This window comes from Xylocopa sonorina, chromosome 7, assembly GCF_050948175.1.
Source record: "Xylocopa sonorina isolate GNS202 chromosome 7, iyXylSono1_principal, whole genome shotgun sequence".
Lineage (NCBI taxonomy): Eukaryota > Metazoa > Arthropoda > Insecta > Hymenoptera > Apidae > Xylocopa > Xylocopa sonorina.
In genome coordinates this window covers 2,519,221-2,545,088 of record NC_135199.1, presented here as the reverse complement: position 1 = coordinate 2,545,088, position 25,868 = coordinate 2,519,221, and the positions used below count along the sequence as shown (strand labels likewise).

Below are 25,868 nucleotides of genomic sequence, written 5' to 3'. Positions count from 1 at the left end.
CGGGTATGCCTGCGTGCGTGTTCCGCAAGTACCTTCGTCGATTTCTCTTCAAGTTTATTCGAGAAGACCAGGATCCTGACTAATATTGTAATTACGATCTTAGGAGATTGTTTTGGATTGTATTCGCTTCATTGTTCGAGAACAGTTTGTCCGTTCACTAGCAAAGTTCAAACACGTTACAACTATGATATCACGATTCTGATATACTCTGTTCTTTTCTTTTGTTTTTTTCATTTTAAGTCTGTTAAACGTACCGTTTGTATAGTACGTTCTGTCTTTTCGCGTAAATCGGACCTTACTGCATCTCGATATCTGTAGAAAAAAGTAAATCGAGGAATACGAACGATATACTCTTATCGATTAAGATAGGTCAGTTCAATTGAGGGAGATGGGGAGACTTTCGTTAAAGTTATCTCTCTGTGCATATATGTAATTTAGTTGTACACGCAAACATATTCGAAACATACAGTTATTTGAAATACCGCGACACTGCAAACGTATTACTTTTCTGTATCGATAATTTGTTACTCTGTTTCTCCGCAGTACAAACTATTTACGCGATACCATAAACAAGGATCGTGGGTTAATACGTAATATCAAAATAAATCCTCCGCTCTATGCGTTCTACGTTGCAAACTTTGCAGATTGCAAAGTTCGCGATTTCTAGACAATTTTAGAATGTATACAGACGGATTTGCACAAATATGTTTGTATCCAATAGGACGCAGCGACGAGAACTCGCGATAGCGCGTTTCATTCGATTTTTTCACTTTTTTATTCTCCGTTTCAAATCGTGTACGAGGGAACGAGAACTGCAATTAATAGCTTGGTCAATATCAAAATCGAGCTATAATGTACATATTGATAAAATTGTTCGTACGAAAAACTCGTGTAATCGTTTATCGAGCGCGCGGAAAGCATGCCCCCATTACTTTATAAGATTATTTTAACAGACTGCAAGCATGGTAGCGTGCGAACTTTGAAATTCTAATCAATTAACTTGTATTCGAGTTTAATTAGTACATTGTGCATTGTGTTAAAAAAATGTTGTTAGATCTGAATTGAAGCATCGAGGTCCTTCGGTAAAAGACTACAGCTCTGCCTTTTGCATTTCATAGTAATGCAATTCAGAGCTAATAAAGAAAGAGATTATTATCAGCCTTTACTATCTTACGATGCAAACAAGTTCCATCGATGAACTCTCTTTTACGCGATTTTCTCCTGTGACAAGCCTATTTCTGAATAAAAACAACGCACCGATGAAGCATGATGAAGCATCGGGACGGGTGTGCTCCGCGAGGTGTTACTAATACGGCATCATGAGTGGAAACTTTCCTCCTGTGAAAGCGTTTTAAGTATACCCGCTTCCGTGAGAAGAGTTCATAAAGTGTCGCGCGTGGTATCCTCTTCGCGCAAAGTATCAAAAGTATTACGGTTTTATAAAGAGAAACGCTTCTCGTTGTGGAACTTGGCCAGGGACGGGAAGCAAGTATTATCTCTCTCTCTCTCTCTTGAGGCGAGGTGTCAAAAGTTGACGATTATCGCAAATATAACTGTCTTAGCCGGCCATCCAGTGGCCATATCACGGCCAGGCTAGAGGGAACGTGGCTCGCAGCGCGCTCTTAATACCATTGAAAACAGCCCGAGCGTCGCAAAGGGAGAAAGGCGCACAGGGGAAAGCTCTTTCAGCGAACAGTCAAAAGTACTTTTCGCTTCGGGAGCGGACATATCCTCTTAGAAACGTCCGAAATTGCCGCGCTCCGTTACAAAGAGAATCGCTAAACCCGAAGCCTTGAAAGCGACGTTCGCGAGTGCGACCAAAGAACCGTCCGTTTTGCAAATGAACGAAACCGTACGGTCCCCGAGAATGCATTGGCAAATAACCGAAATACGAAATGCACTGTCGTTCTGAAATTATTTACAATTCTTAGTAGCTCCTTTCAACGGGTTTTTTTCACAATTCGCCTTTTCGACTTAATTTAACCGTACGTAGTTATATATAATTTCATCGTAGTAAGCATCGGTAAAACAGTTGTTTGATTTCGGCTAACCAATCAACTTTACAGCCACCGAGTGGATCAGAATTTCCATAGTTCGGTTCGCTTGCCTCCTGAATAATCGATTCTTCTTCGGTATCCAGGGGTGTTCTATTCTATCAGCAATAAGTGCGTTTAAGCACTTGTTCTACATCGAATCCCATCAGTTCTCCATCGAAGCTGTTGTAGAAGGCGAAACAACACTCGGCATAATCGAGGACCGCGAAACACAGCCCACTCGATCTATTTCACTACGATTTATGTGATAATCATAGTCTAGAGCTGTCCTCCGTGTCCTGACCGCAGTGGTTCGTGGTCGTGTATGAAATTGTTCATGTAGTAACCTAGCAGGGCTTAGGAACACATCCGGTTCCTGCTGCGTCGACGTCTTCCCTATCAACGTTGTCGTGTACTACCGTGTTCTCGGTCATCCTCATCATCGTCGTACTCTGGAAATGTTCGTTCCACTCGAGTCTCTAATCGTCTAAAAGTGTTCGCCGTTTTATTAAAAGATTCAAGTTTTATTCGAAGAGTTAATCTCGCAAAAAACAGGTTCGGCTACGTAGACCTAAGTGATTGACAGCTACACTTTCAATAATTTCTAACTGAAATTGAATCGAACGTAAACACGACGGGGTATCGAGTAAACGGACCAGGTGATAGTTTAACGACGTGGATGGATAGACCCCGGTTCTTCCCGCGACATTTACTTGGTTACTACAACGATCGACTTTCGATCGCATCGGAAGGCAATACGCTTATTCAACAAACTAACAACGCGTACCTTAACACGGTCCGACATCGTTGTTTCGACATCGACGAGAACACTATAACGACGACGAAGAAGAACTTTAATGCTTCGATATTGCTCTTAACTTTTCTATCTACTTAACTTATATCTGATATCATTAAGACTTGGACGATCACTGAATTATTTTCAACAAAATACCAAGTACAAATGTACAAATGTGACACGAATTATCCATAAACGAAAATGTAAGAGTAAAGTTTCTCCTGCTCTCGTTCAATATCTGTTTTACGATCGTTCATTTGAGAAATGTGTAGTAATAAGATCTCTCGTTTGCATATCTTTGATATAAGTTAAATGATCCTGCGATAGAGAACCTTCGAATGTGAGCTTGCCAAAAGTTTGATATCCCTCCATAACTCCTATCTCGAAGTTTGGGCTTGTGGTAGTGTAACGCCCCGTGTAAATCTCGGAGAAGAATTGGCAAGAAATATACACCATCAATTAGGAGAAAGAAAAGTCGTAAAGGGTGGAAAAATCTACGGGAAATGGATGAAAGTTTCAAGTACTGTATACACGATTCTTTCTGATTTTTTCCCCAACGAGCACATTAACAAATGAAAAACATTAAACTATAAGCATTTTATTACTTGGCAGTTAAATTCTTTTAGACGACCGTAGTTTTGTTTAAAAAGAATTCGTTTCGCGAAAAGCGAAAAATGAAATAGCTATAGATAGCTGTTTAATAGCAACTTCTATCGACAGTCGAAACGTTTTTAAGGAGTGTAATTACAAACTTGTATAAAGGTCTATTAAAGTACGTTTTATTATCCGGAAGCCCATCAACTCGCTATTATCTTGCTTGTTTCTCTATTGTATCTTCTCTATTGTTGCAAACATCGATAAAGTGGACAGGCAGTTATCTATGCTGCCATTAGGCGTGTTTAGAATATACTGCTATTGAAATTTCAAGTTGTGGAGAACAAAAATGTATCCGTACAAAGTCAGGTATATATGATGAAGGTCGGAAAGTAAAAATAGGAATCGATGAGTAATAGTAAATAATGTAAGTAATTTCAAAGATTAGAATGTTCAATGTTAATATTGCGAGAGTTTAAGGTTTAAAGTTTCCAAACGATTATATTAATGGACGCGATGAACTTTACTAATCCACTAATGGGAATTATTGCGCTTTGGCTAATTTCTCTACAGTTACACAAAAATTCGTAGCTTTTTTTAGTCTCCTGCATCCCAGCAAATTTATTTACTAAAATAATACTGTACTTTCTGTATAAATAGTGAGTACAACTATTTTGGTAATAAGCTTTATTACCTCCAAACGTGAATACAAAATTGAATATGCATTAAATTGCGGTATGCAGAGCTAATATAACGTTAAATACCTTTACAAAATCAACGAAATAATTCAGAATATAGTTGAAATTGAGGTCTTCGTTAAAGTAATACTAAAGTGACAATCAACCGGTTAAACCATATTCTCCACAGTAACTAAAGACACACCGTAACAACGACAAAGGGCTTAAAACTAGACCTGTAAAACAATGCAGGTTCGTTTGAACGGTCTAACACGGCTAATGCTCGGTTAAATAGAACCGCACGCCGTTTCGACTGCCAAAGTAACAAAATCAGGTAAACTGTATGCAAGTCGGAAAGGCAGACGAAAACTTGCCTCTTTTTCTTTCCTGTTTGACAGAAACATCAAAGTGAATAACTTGTCGCAAAAGTAGCTTCAAACGGGACAACATAGTTGTCACATTTAATTCTCCTCGACTGACTAAACTGTCAACGACTATTGAGTCACGAATGTAAAACAAGGCGACCATAATGTCCTATCTCGTTCCAGTTGTCTCGTACGTCGAGTTAATTGCAGGTAACATGATAATTGGCGAAAAACTTGTTGAACTTGGGCCAAGTATTCAACGGAAGCATGTAATCATTCGAGAGAACGAGATCCAGTTTGCAAAGTACGTACGTCGGCTGCACGATGTCGGATTCAATTTGATCGGGGGACACAGTTTGTTTGCGAAAAATAACGAAAGATAGAAAAATAATGAAATAAAAGCGGTGTCCGGGAGAAATTGGTTTCACCGTGGGCGAAAAGGAAAAGAGTTGCACGGAAAGGAAAGAGCGCGCGGGCCGCAACTGGTAGCAGAGTGGAAATCGGGCGGTCCGCGCGACTTTGTATACCCGGCGTCGTGTTCGCGAACGTCGCCGCGGCTCACGTCCCATAGACCGCATTCCAACGGTTCCACGTTCCGTACGCGGTGACACAGTATATTGACTGAGGGTGGATCGCGCGAGCCACCCCCTAGCCGACTGATTTGCCGCGGCTGCGCAAATCTGGGCTCGGAGGGCTGCTGGCCTGGTAGCTATCGCGTATACTCCTCGCGTACTGTACCCTCGTGACTCGTTCGGTGCCGTTAACCGTGTCCGTGGGACACACGTACGCGCGCGTAAACCGCGCGCATCCCCCGGCTCTCCGGCGTACGATCCAGCCGTCTCACCGTCGACGCCGACGCCGACGCCGACGCCGACGCCGACGATCGACGACGCTGCCGCCGCGTCGGACGCTCACGCTGTGCCAGCCGCTCCGCCACCTACGTTGTTCTCACCCTCCGTGGAAACCGCTCACACTCCTTCCACTCGCGCTCGTCGCTCGGACAGCCGCACGGTCGCGCGCGTTGCTCCTAAAAACATGTCGATGACAGTTCGCGTTACGTGAAACGTAACTGTGCAACGTCGGTGCTGCTCGGTGTTTCGACGACGCGTCGCGACATAAAAAGAGAAAGAGTGCAAAGTCTCCGTTGCGACACTATCGTGGATAGAACAGGCGGTAAAGGAACGCCGGAGCGGAGAACAGTGCGACAGTTTGAAAATCCGCGCTTGCTTCCCGTTTGTTTTCTTTCCTCCAGTTTTGGCTACTTCTCCGCTGATTTCTACGGATGGGCTACTACTCGGTTACTTTGGTTCGGTTACTTTGTTGAGTTCGTTCGTTGCACGGTGATTGGTGAACGGTTGGTGAACGGTGGCCTCCGGGAGGAATACCCAGAAGCAGTCATCTGTGCACCGGCGTGTGTTGACGCGTCAAGTAGTTGCACGGTGTCCTGTGGTTGAACCGCCACGTCAGCCGAGCTGCACGACCGGCTACGCTTTTCCATTGGAACGTGTTGTTCATGTGATGAAGGTGGTTTAATGGTTGATCCGCTAAAACTCTTCTGGGTTATTACCAACAGCACCTACTTAGGTACGTGCCGTGGCTACGTAACGTTCAATGTTGTTGTTTTGTTGCACGAGAGGAGGGCGAGAAACCGATAAAGGAGGACGGGGATGGAATGGGATACGGTAAAGTAAGTCTTGACGCGAAAAACAACGATCCATCGAGGAGTCGTTCGACGAGCCATCGAGCTTTCGCGTCACGCACTTGGGATGAGCCCGATCTTGAGCAAATTCGATCACAGTTCCCTGCTGTGTTGGGGATTTCCGAGTGAACCGTGGGATCATCTCGTAGTTAACGAGCTCTGCGTCAAACGGCAGCTGATAAAATGGCCAACACGATGCAAGAGTAGCAAAACAGTCAAAACACCGGTGTTAAAGGGAACGACGACATTCCCTCGTACGAATGTTGTTAGAACATCCAGGCGGTGCGAAAACCTCTCGTTCCACATGGAACGGTCTCTGTTATCGAAAGTATTTCGAGCACGAAAGAGACTCGAATAAAAGTATCAAAGTTCAAATATGTTCGAAACAAGGAGGGGGGGGGGGGGGGGGTCGCAAAGTGGTGGAAATTTGTTACGAAACGATCCCCATCGAGCGACGATCAAGTTGTCGTTACTCGAAGGCGTTTGGCAAACGCCGCTCCCGATACGCGCGGGATCGATCGGGTCCGGTGTTATTTTCAGTGGGCACAATGTATTATTGTGTACATTGTACGCGTTGAACGACGTCCGGCCCAGGGGGCTCAGTCCTGTCCGGACAATTGAGATATCGTTCCATTCAAGCGACGGAAAATCAATTCAACTTGGTAATTACGAGCCGCGTGCCGTCCGCGAAGATATCGGCGGCGTCGTTGCACTCGCGTACCTCTGTATACTCGTATTGCACCGTGCACTTGGTGCACCGTGTTTGTTTTCCGGCCGCGTTTTAGTGGCCGCTCGACGCGTCGCGTTCGCATGAAACGCGATGGCCACGTCGCGAAATTGCCATCGAACAAAGGCGTTGTTACGGCCACTGGGAGCAAACTGCGATTTGTGCCGTGGAACGGTGCGGTTACGTTTGAATTATCCATGACTGGGCACGCGTTCGACTACGGGACACGATGTTCGACGAGAATTTGCTCGAGCATGGGGACGTACGGGAATCGCCAGATTTAATTTGACGACGCGACGATAAACGTGTACCGGCTCGTGCACAGAGTTCGGGAGTACGGTTATCGCGGGACATTCGAACGATACGCGTTCCGTTTAAACGATGAGCTACGTTCCGCTCGAGTCTCGTTACGTCCGATAGACGAACAAGTCCTGGCTGTGTTTCTAACGAAGATTTGATTAGGGGTTGGTGGTTCGTTTAACGCTGCGGTTCTCTACTTTTAAATGGAAATACTTGCGCGGTGCACGTTGTGTTCTAACGGGTCCTCTCGGATGATTTTTTGAAAATTGTATAATTAGCAAGTTATTTATATCATGTTTAAATATAACAGTGTATTCTTTTATTTCGCTTGTGGAAACGTTAATCCCTCCGTCCTGTTAACATGTTTGACGCAAAACTCATTTTATTGAAAGGGATTGATTGGATTATTGTCAATTACGAGTGTTGAAAATTTATACAATTTAGCTTTGTGACACGATGCTCTATTAATTACTGCGTATGTACCCCTGTGTTGTAGGGGTTCTCTGCTTTGAAAGAAAATACAGTTTGAATTTCGATATTGTTCCAAGTCCAATTTTGGTGGAAAATCGATGGAAAAGACAGACGAAACTAAATATGATCATTGTATTGGAATTTTTCGCGTGTTTCCTGATTAGCGAATAACGCGGTTAATCGCGTTTCATTTTCAGAAATGATATTATAGATATAGATCCAATGAAACTGAATTACTGACGATAATTCTGCAAAATCGTTACACAGTTTTTAATCAGCTACTTTCTCTTATTGCTGCAAAATATGCTGATACATCCCTATTGAAAATGAGAGATACTCTTTATTTTTACTTATTACTCGTTACAGAATAACCTACCAACAAATTTTAATTTCGCTCGTAAGCAGATTATGCTGTAGATTTTCTTTACCTAATTAAACAGCAAAATCTTGCGTATTCTCAAGATGATACGTTCCGAAACGAATCAACCTTTCGATCACCGTCACCAAGAACAAAGCCAGATAGTGTTTTATATTCCATCTCCTAGATAAATGGTACCTTCATTCATCTCGTTTCGATAAATTCCAAAGTAGCGACGAATAGAATGGAGAAGGGTATTCAATCCATGACGTTCGTTTCCATCTCACCATTGTTCGTGTGATTTAATCCGTTACATAGCACTTTCCAGTCGACGTATCCTCGATCGATGGGGTATCATCAAACATACAGGCAAACGCGTTTCAAGCCTGACCAAACGGCCAAGAAAGATTCCCGGTACGCATTTTCGTTACCGAATTGCCAGTAGAAATCGATCTTGGCGTAGGAACGAAGGAGCGGCCAGTTTTTCGCACTTCTGGTACATGCGAAGGGTGGCAGGTTTGCACGAACACGAGCGGGGAATCTGGCCCTGCGCGTCTCACCAACATCGACGAGAAGTCGGATGCCTGTGGATACGGGTCGGTTTCAATTGAACGGCCGTGTCACGCGCTCGTGCTAGCGAGGCCAGTAGGGCTAGAACCACTGTTCGCGTTTGTACAGTACTCGCCTGCAGAACCAACACAGCGCGACTTTGCGCGTTTCTGTCTCATCTCCCGTTCGAACGAGTCTATTCGTTGGCGAAGACACTCGGTGTTTGACAATCAATGCGGAGCGAACTGCTCGTAGTAATCATACAGTTGTTAGATGACGCGAAGCGAACGGGGATAGTCCGAGACGAATGAGAAAAGAGCGCTGTGCATAGTACTGTTGGGTTGGAATCATTCGGGCTTTGTTTCCAGCTGACAAGCGTAATGATAGATTTATTATTTTCGTTTTAGACACAGTGATCGCGATTATGGCGACTTAATTGTCGATGCCGAAGGAGACAAGGTGCAACTAATTTGTCTTTATCAGGCGAAGTTCATTTCGTAACAGCATACGATCATTTTTCTCTTTTCGAGATTCGAAGAATCCGTCTTTGCTATGGCTGGTCATTAGCTCGATGGAACAGCGTGAATGATATATGAACACGTACACGACCGATGATGTATTACGTACTTTGTCTCTTCGAGAGTTAACCCTGATGACGGTGATGCAGTACTATATGATAATTAAACCATTTACCCCGTCTACAACCGTTTATTCTTATTATTAAGGGGGACATTACGTATATTACAATATTTGTGTAAAATTTGAGGATTTAAACAAAAAATTAATTATATCATCGTACTCATTAGTAAATGTTTAAACATCTTAAATGCACAATGTTATTACTTATTAACACATATCATTGTTTCTATATAACAATATAGATGTAAAGGAAAGTCGAGGGAAGTACAGGTAAAATCTCATGCATGTACGAATCCGTGGCTACAATGGAACGGTGTCGAACGTGTGCGACATTCACGCCGAGTGCAGCCGCGAAAGTCTTAATTACAGAAAAAGAACTCGTAAACCTGAATTGAGGGTGTTACTTGTCGGCATTGTGCGAGGAAGGCGTATCTCGGAGCAAAACTCCGATGGCGTTCATGAAATTTGAAACGGTGCAGAGCCTCGGCATTCAACAGGAGATAATACGCGTCGCCGTATCCCTGCTGCCGACCGAGATCGATGCCAGTACTGAAGATCTACGTGACCGTGTGGTACGTGGCACACCTCCATACGTTCGAGGTACCGTGTATGCGTCTCTCTCTCTCTCTCTCTCTCTCTCTCTCTCTCTCTCTCTCTTCCATTTTACCTTTCTTGTACACTTTACTTGCCATTCCGTAGCCCCTCGCTCTTGTTAGCGATAAATCGACGCGAAGTACTTTCAGAGGATCAGTTGAACGACTTTCAAACGACGAGAGAAATCATTCATATGCTCGCGTTTGTCCGAGAACGGCTGGGTTGGAACCGTTCGAGAGGAAAGAGAGAAAGAGAGGGATCAGTTCGCGGAAAGATCGATCCGATTTTTATTCTTTTGCCGGCCGCCGTTGGACGCGCGCGGTCCGCGACGCTCCGTTGCGCGGGTTGACTCGCTCGCATGGAAAAGCAACCCCCCACGGCGTACAGACGTCCCGCGGACTTCTTACGCTCATATTTCACTCTTGACAACATTTCACAATCCTCGGTTTTCTGGGACAAACAGCCGGACGCGGAAAATACGGATGCCTCCACTAATGAACGGGGAAACGTGTACAATGAGCTAGCAAGATTGGACGAGGAATGTGAAACCTTGGAGAACGGGAAGGCAGCGTGGGGTTAACGATAGAGCGTCGAGATCATTTTGAAGGGGAAGATGGAGGCTTGGTTCGGAGTCGGTTCGTTTTCTGCAGTTTGTTCCTTCCTGCGATGTGTAGTAACGGAGTTTGCGCGCGTTCGCGTGGAAAATTAGTAAAATGCGATACGAAGTGAATTCCTATAGTAGACGTGTATCGAATGGACAGGCATGAAATTTGTTTTTCTGAAAATCGTATATACCGATAACTCGTGTTTATCTGTGCCCGTATCGGTTTTCCGAGTGTATCTCAGAAACGTTATCGAAAATGTCGCGTATCAAGCTGCGAATCCTCAATTAATCGCAGCGTCGGAGTGCTCGTAACGGAGTCGCCCGGTGCTAAATCGTTATCAATTCGAGATTCTAATTAGCGTGAACCAGGTTGCGCGAGATCAATTCGAATGTTGTCGTAGATAAACACCGTTTGATCGAATAGTTCTTGCTCGTGTGACGCGTTTATGCGACGTGTCTCAGCGCTGTTCTCTGTATGCGGAACGCTTTAGCTACAAAACCGTGGTCAATAATCCTGTTACTTTGATCCCGATGCCCCCAATGTAAACATCTGGTGATTTCGCTCCGTGGACGTCCGGTTTTACGTATGAAATAACGCTCCCGTGTACATTATCGCGGCTCCGTAGTCCGTGTGTACGACCGGCGGGAATTTCTCAGCCCAAAATAAATCGAGGGAAACGCCAGTTTACCTAACCCAACGCGAACGATCGATCCCCTTCCCCGTCAAGTCGAAACGGAACGACTTTCCATTCGTAGACGATTTCCTATTCGTTTAAAGTGTTTGCGTCAAGCTGCTACGTAACTACGTAACGAGGAAACATCCGCTCTGTTGGCTGATGGCTTCCGTTTACGGGGCGAAAACTCATTGATCCAGGCAATTAGAGAGCTGTTCATTTTAGGAAATCTGCTGGTCGGCGCAACGTCTAATATTCTCAAACTTAATGCATAAGCTAATTAATAAGCTTGCAGCTTTTGCAATAAAAGTGTCGTTTAATTATACGACCTACGTAGAAGTAATTCGTCATCGAGGGTATTCGTGCGATTCGATACGTGCTATCGTTATGTGTGTCATTCGATGTTATCTCCGACAATTTTTAGATTGTATCATCACTTTACTAGCGAACAAAACGGTCCTGACGAAATATAAACGATTTAATATACACGAATTGTTACAGAATTTATTTTACTTTACACGTACATTCGATATGGAAATGTGAAAACATTGAAATAACCGATACTCGTTTACCATTTTCCTTTATTTTTGCTGATACTCTAGACGTACGAAACATGGATAAAAATAGGAGATGGACTTAACACGACTCGTTAGCTTTGCAACCGTACCGATTTTCGATTTCGCATAATACACTGTGCAACGTGTTCTATAATACGAGCATTGTTTCGAATTTTTCTGTTCTTCTTTCGAGGGAATTAAAATACCAATTAGATTGTCCCTAGGGGGTGCAGGTGTAGGCGTTTGAAAGATACCGTCTGAAGGAATAGCCGCGAATTGTTCCCGATTTGCATAGATATTCATCGTTTCTTGGGCGTAATCGTGGCGAAAATTGCCAAGCATTTAAATTCAGTGCGCCGCGCCGGTTATGCACGTTGAGCGACGTGAAAAATTTCCATCGAACTTTTCCTTACCCCTGGTGCCTGCGATTCTACCTTGTTTTGTCGCTGAGCACGCCCCTCGAATCTAAGAAGCGAGAGATCGACGTTGCAATACTTTTCCATCGCGAACAATACGAACGGAGAAAAATAATACGTTTATTGTATAACGTTGATTATCTAGAAACCGTATATTTACTTTGCACCTGAAGAATTATTAAATTATTCTTTCTATATATATATATATATTTTTTTTTAATATAAATATAAATATTCATGCAATAATGGAAAAAAGTGTGCACGGATGCGACGAAAAAATGCAAAACTGTACAAAATATCGAAATTACATGGATCTAATATTTCGAACGAAACAGAAATTTCTACCTAGGTTGCGATTATGTAGCTTCGTCCGCGTCAGCAGCGACGACGCTTCAAGTCTACCGAAATTACATTTTAAATTCCACGTAAGGAATTTCTATCGAGGCCCAAACTGTGCCCGACCGCGAACCAGTGTTTGAAAACGGAGGCTACGGGAAGCGTAATACCGACGGCGCGTGCCAATAATGCTAATGTGGGTCACTTGGAGTGGACGGTGCAATAAGTACGCGTGTATATTTCGTAAATAATGCGCGGTGTAAGAGGCGGCTGGGTTGGCAGTGCGGTTTCAGCCACGCGGAAAACCACGTTCCTCCTGCATCCGGGAACTGGTGACCAAATTTTCTGTTATTGCGCCCGGACACGAGTCCCTTCAAAATATAATATGCACGCCGTTCCGCTCCCGGCATTGAAAATATTTTCCCTCGGTGGGAAACGGTCGTGGGAGCTGCCGTGTGTTTGACAAAGCGCGATTAAACGAGAAAAGTTGAACGGTTGAATTTTAATTATTTAGATTACTCAAGAAAAACTTGGAATACTTTGTCTCCTATCTTTCTGCTTCTTTCGATCGAGGCGACGATGAAACGGACCTAATCATTATTTACCGCAACGAAAGTATTTTGACAGTATTTTGAGAAGGTATTTTAATATAATAAACAAAAATTCCCGAATTACTATTAATTTTCCAATTAAAGTACTTGTAATATATGAACTAAACGACAACGAAAGAAGAATTTAAGGTGTCCGAATCGAGGCAAACAATTGAACTACATAAATGTATCACATTCGGCCGCTAGGTCAATGAAAGAACCGCAAACCCTTTGGCCGAATAGATTGGTTGGTATGAATGGCCCTGAACAGAAAAGCTACGGTTTAGCATAAGCCGTGGCAAATCCGCAAAATATGAAAACCCAAATTAATGGGGCTTACGAGGAGTTCGCAGTAAACGTGCTGGGACTCCCTAAATGCGCTACGATTCATAATAACGTATGGATGTACCGATCGCCAGTTATATCTTCGACGTTTTTCAGCTTTCAATTATTTTCACTCGTCCCTCCGAAATTCGTTTTCAGCGAATTAATTTACACCGATTCGTGCGATCCGGTAGCCGCCCGAGTTCGCGCCGAAAAATATTCTTGAAACTCAGCCAGTTGGAAGGCTTAATAACAGGAATATCGATTCCTCCTAAAGAAAAGTTTATCGTACCACGGTTGAGGCGGCATAGTTCTTTTTGTAGCATTAGCAATTTAAATGTTTTCGTGAAACAACGACCGATGTGAAATACAAGCATGATGCGCAGCAATGTTCCGACGAACGTTCTATTCGTGAGAAATCTACGTACGCATAATCGCGTGGAAAAACAGAGTTCCATCTTCTTTCTTCCTTTTAATTCACGCGCGTTCGATACTATGTATTCGTAAATATGCAGAAATCAGAAACACCTCTCGTATTCCCGGGTCGTAAACCGTGAATTAAAAATTCCAATCGTTTAACGTTCTTTCAGCGTGGATGCATTACGATCGAACGGCAAATTGTACCTGGCAGGATATTAACCATGTTTATTTTCCGTTTATTCCTTTTTACAAAAACATTACTAGTTATAAATATCTACTCTTGTCTGATGGGTTCAACGGTATGAAATACTAGAGCAATTATTAAAATTGTTTAAAGCAGATGCTTGACGTACAACCTGCCCTCGAAGGAAGTTCGCAATTTAAAAGGGAAATCGTGTTCCACTGGGAATTATGTAGCAGTACGCATAATTAATTTCTACTGCGAAATAACTTTTTAATTGATGTCACAGAGGTTGGAACGAAAGTAGAAGCGATCTGGTATAAAACATTGTTAAAAAGTCTGTTGAAGATCGCAGCCCCTAAGACGAAGATTAAAGATTCATTTCTGTTATCATCTGAAACGTAAAAAGCTTTCTCAATCGATGCTTCGTGTAAAAGAAAATTAGATTGGAAAATAATCAATTGTTGTCATACGCCTAACTGGCATGCGAATGAGAAAAAAGAATTACTCGGAATGATATATCAAAGAATCGATTTGTTTTCAATATTGCCGATTTACAGTTTCATGATAAAGGAAGAGAGTGGCATAGTTTGTTCCCAGCCAGTCTGTAAACGGCCGCTACGTTCTAAATCCATTCCGATACATCTAGATTGCCGTCTCACGTACTCTTTCTTCTACGTACCAACGAGGCTGTGCGATTCGACAAAAGAAATGTTCAGACGCGATGCAATACGAGGCATTACTTCCGTGATTTTACTCATTCATTTCAAGAAAATGGAAAATGCTATGGAAAAGCTACATCGGTCCGTTTATTTTCCATCGAACAATTACCAAATAAATGATGAAAAACGAAATTAAACGCTCGAGAAGAATGGTTGGATCGTTAATTAATTCTAACTTTTTTCATTTCGTCCGAAAATGAATCCCATTAATTGTTCGTGATTTAAACGGTGCCAGGCGAGGGGGAGAGGCGAATTTATCGAGTTCAAAAGCAATTATGATTCAGCCAATGAATACAATTCTTCTTCGAAATTCACTTCGCGATTGTCCATCGCGTTCGTTCCATTTTTTCCTACGTCTCCTCTTCCTTTTTTCTCGTTACGAAATTTCGGTCGAAGCAGCGACCGCGGAGAATTTGCGCGACGCTAAAAGCGGAATGATTAATGGTCACCGGAGCGCGAGCTTTCGGTGCGAAAACTGCGTCGCTGAAGAAAAATTTGACATTTCCTTCGCGCACGCGCGCGCACAGCTTTTCACCGAAATAATTCCTGATGGAACCGCGGGTGGTAAATTTCACGCTGCTCTCTTTGCTCTGACTGAATCCAGCCTTTTTGTCCACCCTTTTTTCCTCTGACCGCTAGACGCTTTTTTTAAAGAGAAAAAAGGAGGAGAGACAGTTGCAAGCTCGCTTAAATAGATACCCGCAAGGAGCAGTAACAACAGGACGAAAAGGAACAATCTTTTCCTATAATCCCACCTTTAACTCTGTCAACTCTGTTGCTTTCAATTTTCAATTAATTACGTTCTAGTAATAATAAATCTTGTACTCTTTCAATATTTTAATAGTAGGTTAAATTAACCAGAGGACGTATCTGTACTCGACGAACACGCAATATCCTGTACATTTCCACTTACACGAAAATGGATTAAAATAATTCCGTACAGCGTTCCTTCCGCATTCAAAGACGAGCGCAAATATAAATTACGCTGCATCGTACGTGATATTACGAGAATTTTGTAGATTAAATTGCGGTGACTAGCAGAATATTTGTCCGGAGCAATGAGCGGTATTTCACGCATAATAATAATTAGCGTCGTACAGCATCTTACTGTAATCTGTATCTCTGCACCACTGATTCTACATTTGTTACAAATTTTCATCCAATCAATAAAGTAAATAAAGTCGTCAAAATTGTATTCTAAATATATTTTTTTCAAGAAAATTCGCGATTTTAAACAAAGTACAAATCAAAGGCAGCTTACTATTTTTTTCGATACAGCTTTAAAGTAAGGTACAGCTTAGTAGGATGTCTGCGAGTCGAATAATATTCAAAGTGGTTTCCAGAGTAGAAAATCGTTTTTCCTCTATGGTGTGATGCAATACGATATTTCAATTATACGACATTTAAATAAAAATTCAGCGTGGAATTTTCGATATCTAGTGGAAATACAAATACCGATATTTTTCAATCCATGACGTTTCAATAGCTTCTTTCAATCGGTTTCTCAAATTAGTTTCGATTTGAAATCAATCGCCTTGGAACGATAAGCATGGGTGTAGTAATATCGCAGATTCAATGGAAGTTTTATCTTCAATTTACATTTATTTTAATTAAATAATGTGTTCCGTCACTATGAATATAAAACTAATGAAAGCTCAGCTGAATTAGTATTATATTTTGCGCAATACTTATATTACAGATATTGAGTACAGTTTGATTAAGAACAATGTGAACTGAATTAAAAGTCTAATTAAAAGCTGAGAACTTGAAACAACGGATTTTTAACGAAATACATTACGTACATTTATGTTAAAATATATCTGTGTTTACGATTATAATTAATATAACATCCATTAGTATGGGTCGATACGAAAATATAGTCGAATAATGCGTGTATTTTAAAACTTGGATATAATGATAATGTGCGAAATAAATAATTATGGTCGGCAGCCTACGAAATTCTCGATTTTTCGACGAAGTTTCAACGATTGAAATAATCGGAATATCGCGAAGTTAATTTTGTTCGAGGCTCCGTGCTCGATTCAGAAAGTTGTCCATAAAATTTCCAAAAACATTCAACCGAAATCATTAAAAAATTTCTGTCAAAAATATTGCATTCGAAACTGCTATTAGAAATAGAAATAACTCAGCGAAAAACAGTGTTCACCTTTGAGCACTTCGTAATAACGCTCCTTAATTAATCTTATGTAAATAATCCATTTTTTCTCGCGCTTTTTAACGCTTTTAACGGGCCACCTATCCGATAGTCATGGCCATTATTCTCCGAAATTACGACATTCATATTATCTTCCCTCATCGATTTCTTATCATGCCCGCGTGGATTTAATTCGCCGTGAAAAAGGAGCCTCATTAATTTCGTGTGCCTTTCGGTTTTTCGTTTATCGCGTGGATGAATTGTCGCTATCAAGCGAAGCATCCACCGATATTAAGCTGCTCCGTTACATGGGAACGTCCAGTGCTCATGTTCGACTAAATTTGCCAAATCGACAAAAATGACCGCCGTGCTTGGCAAGCAATAATAACAACGCTGTCACGCGGTAGCCATAGCGTCGAGTATTTCACGCGTTGACAGATGTTCTCTGTAAATAGGCGACACCAGTTCCAGATGTGGTGATCCACGAGTCAATCTCTGAACCAATATCATACCAATCGGTATATTCCTGTTTTCATGAGAAAAAAAAGTGCCGTTAAAAAGACACCAGACATTTTTCGATTAATTCAACATTCGATAAAAAACTAAATTATTCCAATGGTTTCCAATGGTTCATATCATTTGTACGATCCACGAAAAGGTTACAAAGTATCGTTATTACTCGTGTATTGTCATTAATTTACACAACCGTTTAAAGCTATTCGTACACGTGTTTTATCTATTTTGATTAGCTTTCCCTAAAAATTCTTACAAAATACTAATTAGAATAAATCTCGGTCAAGCAAATTTACGAGGTTTTAATTAACGAACAAAAAATTATATAATAATAATATTTATATGGACGGCACTTATGGGATGGGTAAGGTAGAAATATTCGAATTTCTCGAAAGTTGCTCATATTTCAACGAGAAACGATTTAATAAATCTAAATTGTTGCAATTCATTCTACTCTGGTTCGTGGATAAAAAATCCCGAATAAAATCCAGGGAAAGTTCTCTTGCTATATCGCTTGGCACGTTTCTACTTTGACGGCGGTGATTTGCTAGTTTGGTTTAGCGCCCCTCGTTAATTTCCCTTGATTGCACAGGCAAACATTTTCTCTACGTATTTCAACCTTCTCCCGTGCTCCATACTTTGTTGGATTGACGGCCGCAATTCTTACTTATCTTTTTATTTCCGGTTGCAATTGGTTTCATTACGTCGCGACTAAAATAACGATAAATGAACCAAGATGGCAATAAAATAGGAAATGAAAAGCTTGCGATTAAGATTCGATACGAATACACTTGATGACATCTAGAATTATCAGCTGGCAATATGTATTCCATAGAGTAAATCCCATAGAGCAGAGATCCCATAATGAGAAATGTTATAGCTAACCAATTTTGCAAAGCTACGCTCGAAAGTTTGAATATAAGACAATCGTATATGGCTGCTCGAACGCGATCAAGTTACGAAACGACTCACCCCTTTATAGATTTCGAATTCAGAATAGATTCAGTGTTCTCTTTAGAGATTCTCCGGTGCACGCGCAATTTCCACTCTGGAAAATTCAAGGAAATTCCTATCCCTCTTCTCTAAACGTTCCGATACCTTGACTATTCCAATTTCTATTACGATATCGTTCCATAAAACTTTCTCTTGAAGTAAAACTTTTCATTCCCAATACCTCCTTGCGTATATGTAGGTCTATTTTAAGTTTTGGATTTTGCACATGCAATACATAGTATTTCTTCATAAATTCCTCGAGAAATTGATTCATCAGTCGCCTAGGAATCCTTTACTTTACTTTAGTTACATAAGAAGAAAAGTAAGAAGAAAAGTGTGAAGAAAAAGGAGAAGAACGCATAGAGAATTTAATTGGCAATAGAATCGATAGAAATGATAAATCCTGGTGAAATTCATACAGTGCTGGACAAAAGTATTGGCACAGCATGATTGTTATGATAAAAATGCTTATAACTATGAAACAAATTGTTAAAAAGGAAAAATTTGTTTACACGTTTATTTATTTATTATTCTAGATTATTATTTAACAGAAACAGTAATATAAATAAAGTGATATGCGAAATAATAACAAAAACATATTTATTGAGCGTTTTAAGCATGGACAAAAGTATTGGCACATTATACAAAATTTAGTGTAGTTGTATCTCTCCGAAAAAAATCCGATTGTCACTTGATGGTATAGGTAGGGGATTCCCTGATAGTCATTTTTTCTAACAGTCATCCTTAAGTTCAGTCGATTAGCAACATAGGAAATATAACAAGCAACAATGTCAAGAAGAGGGAAAGAAACTACAAGTGAAGAGAGAAAAATAATATTAAATTTGCACAAAATGCGAAAATCTTATAGTGAAATAGCAAAAAGTGTTAATAGAAGTCGATTCACTATTAGAAGTGTCGTAAAACGATTTGAGAATCAATCAGATTTCAAAAGTAGGAATCGAAGTGGACGTCCCTCAAAGTTAACAGTTAGAGAAAAACGGAAAATTGTAAAGGAAGTGAAAATAAATTGTAAATTAAACTCATCACAACTTAGAGCAAAGTTAAATGAAGAAAATAAAAAAGAAGTAAGTTCGAAAACTATACGGAGAGTGTTAAAAGATGCGGGATATTCTGCGTGTGTCGCAAGAAGGAAACCATACATATCCAAGAAGAATCGGAAGATGAGAAAAGAATTTGCAAAAGAATTTATAAAAAAGGATCCCACATTCTGGAATAACGTATTATTTTCAGATGAAACTAAATTTAATATATTTAAATCAGATGGCAGAGTATTAGTTTGGAGAAAGCCAAATACGGAAATGGATCCACAACATTTACAAGCCACTGTGAAACATGGAGGAGGTGGAGTCATGGTATGGGGTTCCATTGCAGCGTCTGGGGTTGGCGAATTAGTATTCATAGATGAGATTATGGACAAATATGTATATTTAAATATATTAAAGGAAAATTTATTTAAAAGTGCTAATAAATTAAATCTCCCGCGTGATTTTTATTTTCAACAAGACCATGATCCAAAACATACTGCCTATATTGTACGACAATGGATCGTTTACAATACCGCACATACATTAAATACCCCACCCCAGAGTCCAGACATGAATCCCATCGAACATGTTTGGAATGAATTAGAAAAAAAAATTAGAAAATATAATATAACAAACAAAAACCAATTAAAAGCTATTATTTTACAAGAATGGAACAATATAGAGCCGGATTTTACAAAAAAATTGGTAACTTCAATGCCAAAACGATTGAAGGAAGTTATCATGAGGAATGGAGGGCCAACCAAATATTAATTTTTAATTTCTAAGTACTTTCAATCATTTGTGCCAATACTTTTGTCCATGCTTAAAACGCTCAATAAATATGTTTTTGTTATTATTTCGCATATCACTTTATTTATATTACTGTTTCTGTTAAATAATAATCTAGAATAATAAATAAATAAACGTGTAAACAAATTTTTCCTTTTTAACAATTTGTTTCATAGTTATAAGCATTTTTATCATAACAATCATGCTGTGCCAATACTTTTGTCCAGCACTGTAATATCTCGTTGCTCTTTCATTTCTGCGTCGAGTTACACCCGTATGGAATCAACAATCGCGAATCGACGATACGATGTGAACCGATATAAGCGAAAATTCTCTGCAGTGGTTCTCAATTTCCTCTGGGTATAAATTGTTACCATGCTCAGTTACTCTCTTATTCAAGACATGTGTGTATATACGAAGTGCATTTTAGGAACGAAATAGAATAAAAATATTCAACTCGCTATTTCATTGAAAAAGTAAATGGAAATTGAAACAATTCAATTTTCTGACACTAATAATAAAATGTTTGTAGAATCATCATAACCTTTGTTCGAGAAACAAAATCACTGTTTGATGGCATTAGCACGTAGCATTCTTTCTCGCGGAAAATATTTTCACAAGGCTTCCCTGCAATGATTCTTCGCTCTCCTCCGTAATTCGTTTGAGAACCATCGCGGTGACGAGACGAAACGAGACGAGACGAGAGAGGAGCACATGCACGTACAGATAATTTCGCTGGATCACGGGCGAAGGTGGTGCGTGTAACGAGCGTGTTTTATTATTTAATCTCCTTAAACTCTTCTGGATTATGGCCCTTATGCCGACCCGTCCACCCTCCAGTGGCATCTCTGCGCTAATTAGCATCCACGTTCGCCGGTTTCATTCACTTGTCTGCGAGGCGACGCGCTTCAAAACTCACGCGTTTTTGCATTTTCAATTCAATCTTTGCCAGCGTGGCTAATTTGCATAACCGTGACATACCTTCCGACCGGTTACGGGGGTTATCGTAAACTAACTATTCCTCGAAATTTAAGGTTTCCTTGCCACGTCCTGCTTTTTTTCTCTTGCCACATGAAATTAAACACTCCTCTTGTCCGAAAATAGGAGTCCCATTTTAATTTAACCAAAGGACATTAAAAACAGAAAAAGAAACTTCAAATCATTCCCCTAGGATTAATCCTGTTTCTTGTGTCCATATTTACTTTTCTTTTTGGATAGAATTTTAATTACTGATTTCTCCGTATTAAGTTGTTCTTTTGCGGTTTAGTTTCTTTGACATTTTTTCTACGTACCTTGATCGATACTTTTCATTTCAAAGGAGAAATGAAATTTGATTACTTAAGTAACACAGACTTGTTCGAAATTTAACATATCTCTACTCTTCTGCTCCTAATAAATAAAAAGAACAAATTTTTCAAATGGGACTGCCGAGAGAGTATTCGATAACTCAACATGAGTTTGCCAATAAATCAATTTCAGCTGATGGATTTTTCAGAAAAAGGAAGGCGTATAAAGAAATCATAATCCGAGCACCGGGAATCATATTTCCGTCAAAACTCGGTAAACGAGCACCGCATCTCGATTCTCTCACGCGTTTCAACAGTAACGAATCCAAGCGATATTCAATTAAAACACGAGATAGCCCAGACACAAACACCGCATGGCAGGACCTTTAATTTTCATCCAGATGTAGAAAATCGTGTTAGTGTTACTATAAATTTATCCAAGTCACGCATTCTCTTTTCCAGAAAATTTCTTCATATTCGAGAGTTTTAAACATCTGAATTAACATGGACAGACTATGAATATGAGTAATCTGGTTTTTCTGCTAAACGAAGCTTACCATCTCCTTACTTACTGGACAGGTAATCCCACCAATTCTTTACCGCGCAGTACATGTACCAACTTTAAACGGTCCTAATCGAGCTTCCGGTTCATATCTCGCACTTGGAGTCGACTGTATTCAATTTCTCCACGCAATAACGTCGAGTTACTTGATAATACATGCGCGGCAGGCACTCTTTATTTACCTTGTTTCCAGATTAATCGAGTTTTGTTCAATCTCTTGGATCGTGTTGCCTTGTTCGAGATTAATCAACGGCTAGTATCTTCGTGGACGGTGGATAATAATTTAGCGAGGAAAAAGGGTTGTTTCCATTGTGGTTTATGAGGACAACGTACCGCGTATCGTGTTATATGATAATGAATGGGTGTTCTTTGTTATTCGCGGATTAGTATTAATTAAAGCCTGCGTATTAATTGGATTTATAATACTTGATGAGGAAAGTATGGGTATTATATATATATATATATATAATATATATATATATATATATATATATATATATATATATATATATATATATATATATATATATAATACCCATACTTATATATATATATATAAATTCATATATAAAATACATAAACCGATTTATTGAGAATGAAAAAAATTGAAAAATACGTGAGACACGGTCACCATCCTTGGAAGTGTCATTGCAGACACGACTGCAGAATCGACTTTTTTATGTAAAACGACATCGTTAACCGTGGTGTTCTGAAGTTGTGCACGAAATCAAGTTGTTTCACGGACGGATTGTGTCCCGACGAATTTCCACTCGTATCGTAACGAGTACCGATGCGTCGGATCACCGCGTTTTATCTGTCACGTTGCGTCAAGCTTTCACGGGGAAAACTAAGCGCGTACACGCGCACCGGTGAAATTTCATTTTTCCCGAACATGGAACTTTTCCTCTCCCGTTGAGTCGCTCATTGCGTCGAACTAGCGCATATACTACCGGTCTCTCTGTTGTCGCCCGTCGACACGAAAAATTGCGAACACCTCTTAATTTATACTGAAAATTAATTTCACGCGAGCTGTTGTGTTCCCGATCACTTAGCTGGAAATTTTTTATTTTGAAATGCTGCATTGCGTCGATTTTCGATCGGCGTAAAATTAACGTACATGGAACGTTACGAACAAATGGGTCGTATTTGGAAAAACAGCTGCACATTTTATTTCGATAATATTATTAAAAGGTAGTGAATTTAATATATTTCAATTTTGTTAATCAGTGTGTAAACAATCCCGTAAATACAGTTCGTATGTTGTTCTTGTATTCGTTGCAGCGAGAAGAGCGTCGAGAAAGTCGTTATTTCCAGAAATAACGAGCAATGTGAACTGATATTTTGTTACGACGTACGTTTTCAGCCTTTAATTGTTACGCATTTTCTTTCCTGTGTATAAGTTCAATTAATTCGTTTAATTAGCTACCATTCATCGAATAGGAACTCGGTCACGGCATATATTTCAACGTAGAATCAATCATTCGGACGTAAATAAGCGTGACGAAGCGTGAAAGACGGTGATGAAAAATCCCGAACGGACGTTTAGTCTTAATTAAATTACCGCCATTTCAATTTAATTACCACCATGTAACTGACGTTTGACGTTGATCCACTATGGGAAGTTAACAAATAACATTTTAATCGGAGATTACTACGTTGTCAAGCGACGTTTTCGGTGAATGATGGTCAGCGAGTATCGGATGGCAGCGGTCATCTAATGAATGTTAATTAAAAAAAAAATATATATATATATAATAAGCCGATGCAACATTAATTAAATAATGAAATTGAAATGACTGAGAAACGTTGTAGAAATCTCCTACTTTCGGTTTAAAAATGACAAGCTGCAGATATTTTGCAGTTACAAGTCGCTCTAAGGTATCTTAAGAACAATGGCGATACGGTCCGCTGCTTAGGTTTTTGCGATCTTCAAACTCCTTTGTTTTAACGATAAGTAGGACAACAGCTCGGATATCGAGGGTTGCTCAATGTTGCCTGTGCCCCAAATCGCAAAGGAACAATAGGATTCTTCCCGGTCGAACCTTGCATCCCGCACAATAGTTACTTGTAGACATGTAACTATTGACATGCATCAGCAACAATTAGGAAACGTCCGCAAGGAGAGAAAAAGAGCTTTTAAATTCTTAAATCGGATACAACCAGGCTAGTGGCGTTAAAAGCCCATAAGGCAGCGAGACGCGACGCGAAATCTTATGTGGCAATGCGCGTGACTTATGGGCCCTTACCATTAGCGCAGGCGTACTGAAAGGATTTTTGAAATCGCTTTTCCTGAAAACGAAGCCTCCACCGCTAGCAACGAATTTCAAACCATCTAATTAGAAACTAAATTTCCCAACTAGAACGCAACATGCCATTAAATTTGATGTAAAAAAATCCCGATACTCCCCGACTAACTAATAGGATTCCATCGATCTCCTAGGAGGTATTACAAAGAACGAGCAGCGATTAAGTCCTGCTTGGGGGAAAAAGGTACCGGCTACGGAGTTGATGCTCCAAGGATTGAAGCTTTTCAAAAAGGAGAAAAGGAACGACGGAAAGTAGTTACGAAGAAGGTAGTAGTCAAGTTCGAGGGAAAAAACGAGAGGGAAGGGGATAGCGGAATCCTTCGGATAGCTGATCGTCACGGTAGAGTGGAGATATCCACTTCTGAAACTCGCAAATAGCGAGCAGACGACGATCGTAGACGAGACGTGGAGGAGGAAGAAAAAAAGATCGTAAAGATGGAAAAGGAACAGAAAAAAATAGGAGGAGGGAAAGTAGCGAACAGATCCAAACGATGATACTTAACTTGAGTCCTATATATATATAGAAGAGATATGCTGCCGTTACGTTTGTTCGTTACCAGATGCGGATGCACGTTGGAGAACTTTATTACGCCCCGGCGCGGTGCTAACGTTAAATCCGCTTGCACTTGCGCCTCGTATAATTTGTGGCGCGTGAAACGCGCGCATCCTGTAATGCATGCGGCACAGGAACCGCGATGATATGTGGCACACTCTGCGACATCCTTTAAGTTACTGCATACGGCCGTGCCTGTGGATTTTTACGTACGCGTTACGTGGTTCACCACCTCATCGATATCGCGCCAAAGCGCGATACACCTTAAAAATCTATTAAAGAATGGACGAGTTCACCCTCCGCCCCACTTATTAACTGGCATTATGAAATTTGGAAATTCAAACTGTTCATTGTCGCATTTATACGTATATGATGTATACCGATGCGCTATTTAACAAGCCACTGCCAAACCACGTTATTAGTGGACCAAATCCCTGGCTGTGGAACCTGTCTGGTCAAAGTCCAGGTTATGCTACTTGTCCAACTAAATCCCAGCTGTACAGTTTATCTGACAGTGTTACGAGCTGCCGTGCTACTTGTCCATACTACTTATGCGCTCTGTGCACGTATGTACGTGCAAGTATTTACCGTTCTTATTTGACGGAAAGCGGTTCTGCTCTTCTTGCTGTTGCGCGCAAGTGACACTGTTCCGCGCGTTTGACGAATACCCATGGCACAGAGAATTAATTTGTAAGTTACGGTTAGAAACAAAACAGAGACTGAACTGAATGCATTCTCTCGGGCCTCCTTATTATTTCTAAAGACAAAACCTTAGCCGTTTATCACTTTTCGATATTACATCGTTCGCTTCGAGCCAAAGTCAATGGATCAACGAATTCGTAACACCAGCAACGGATTAGTAAACGGAGCACAAAGATATCGTCGCGATAACGTTGAAAGTTGCCCCGTATGGCGCTCTCCAATCTGTTTACTGTTTACCTGAATGATCCTGGGAAAGCTGGTTTCCCGGACTGATTTCAACGCAAAGTTTCCCGTGTGTCGCCAGCTAAAATTCGCGCAACTTTCCGATTCTAAATGG

The 25,868-nt window shown here is 40.6% G+C and overlaps 1 protein-coding gene across 10 annotated transcripts in view; it reads left to right on the top strand.

Annotated features, from left to right (window-relative positions):
- The window catches only part of LOC143425493 (neural-cadherin-like), a 155,696-nt gene that overhangs the window by 77,578 nt on the left and 52,250 nt on the right, over positions 1-25,868 (top strand). Inside the window, exon 1 of one of the 10 annotated variants that reach the window (XM_076898345.1) lies at positions 5,786-6,049. The exons of the other annotated variants lie outside the window; for them this stretch is intronic. Coding sequence (XP_076754460.1) covers positions 5,998-6,049 — 52 coding nt within the window. The 5' untranslated portion in view covers positions 5,786-5,997. Of the gene's footprint in view, positions 1-5,785; positions 6,050-25,868 lie in introns of those variants that run through there. 10 annotated transcript variants of the gene reach the window in all.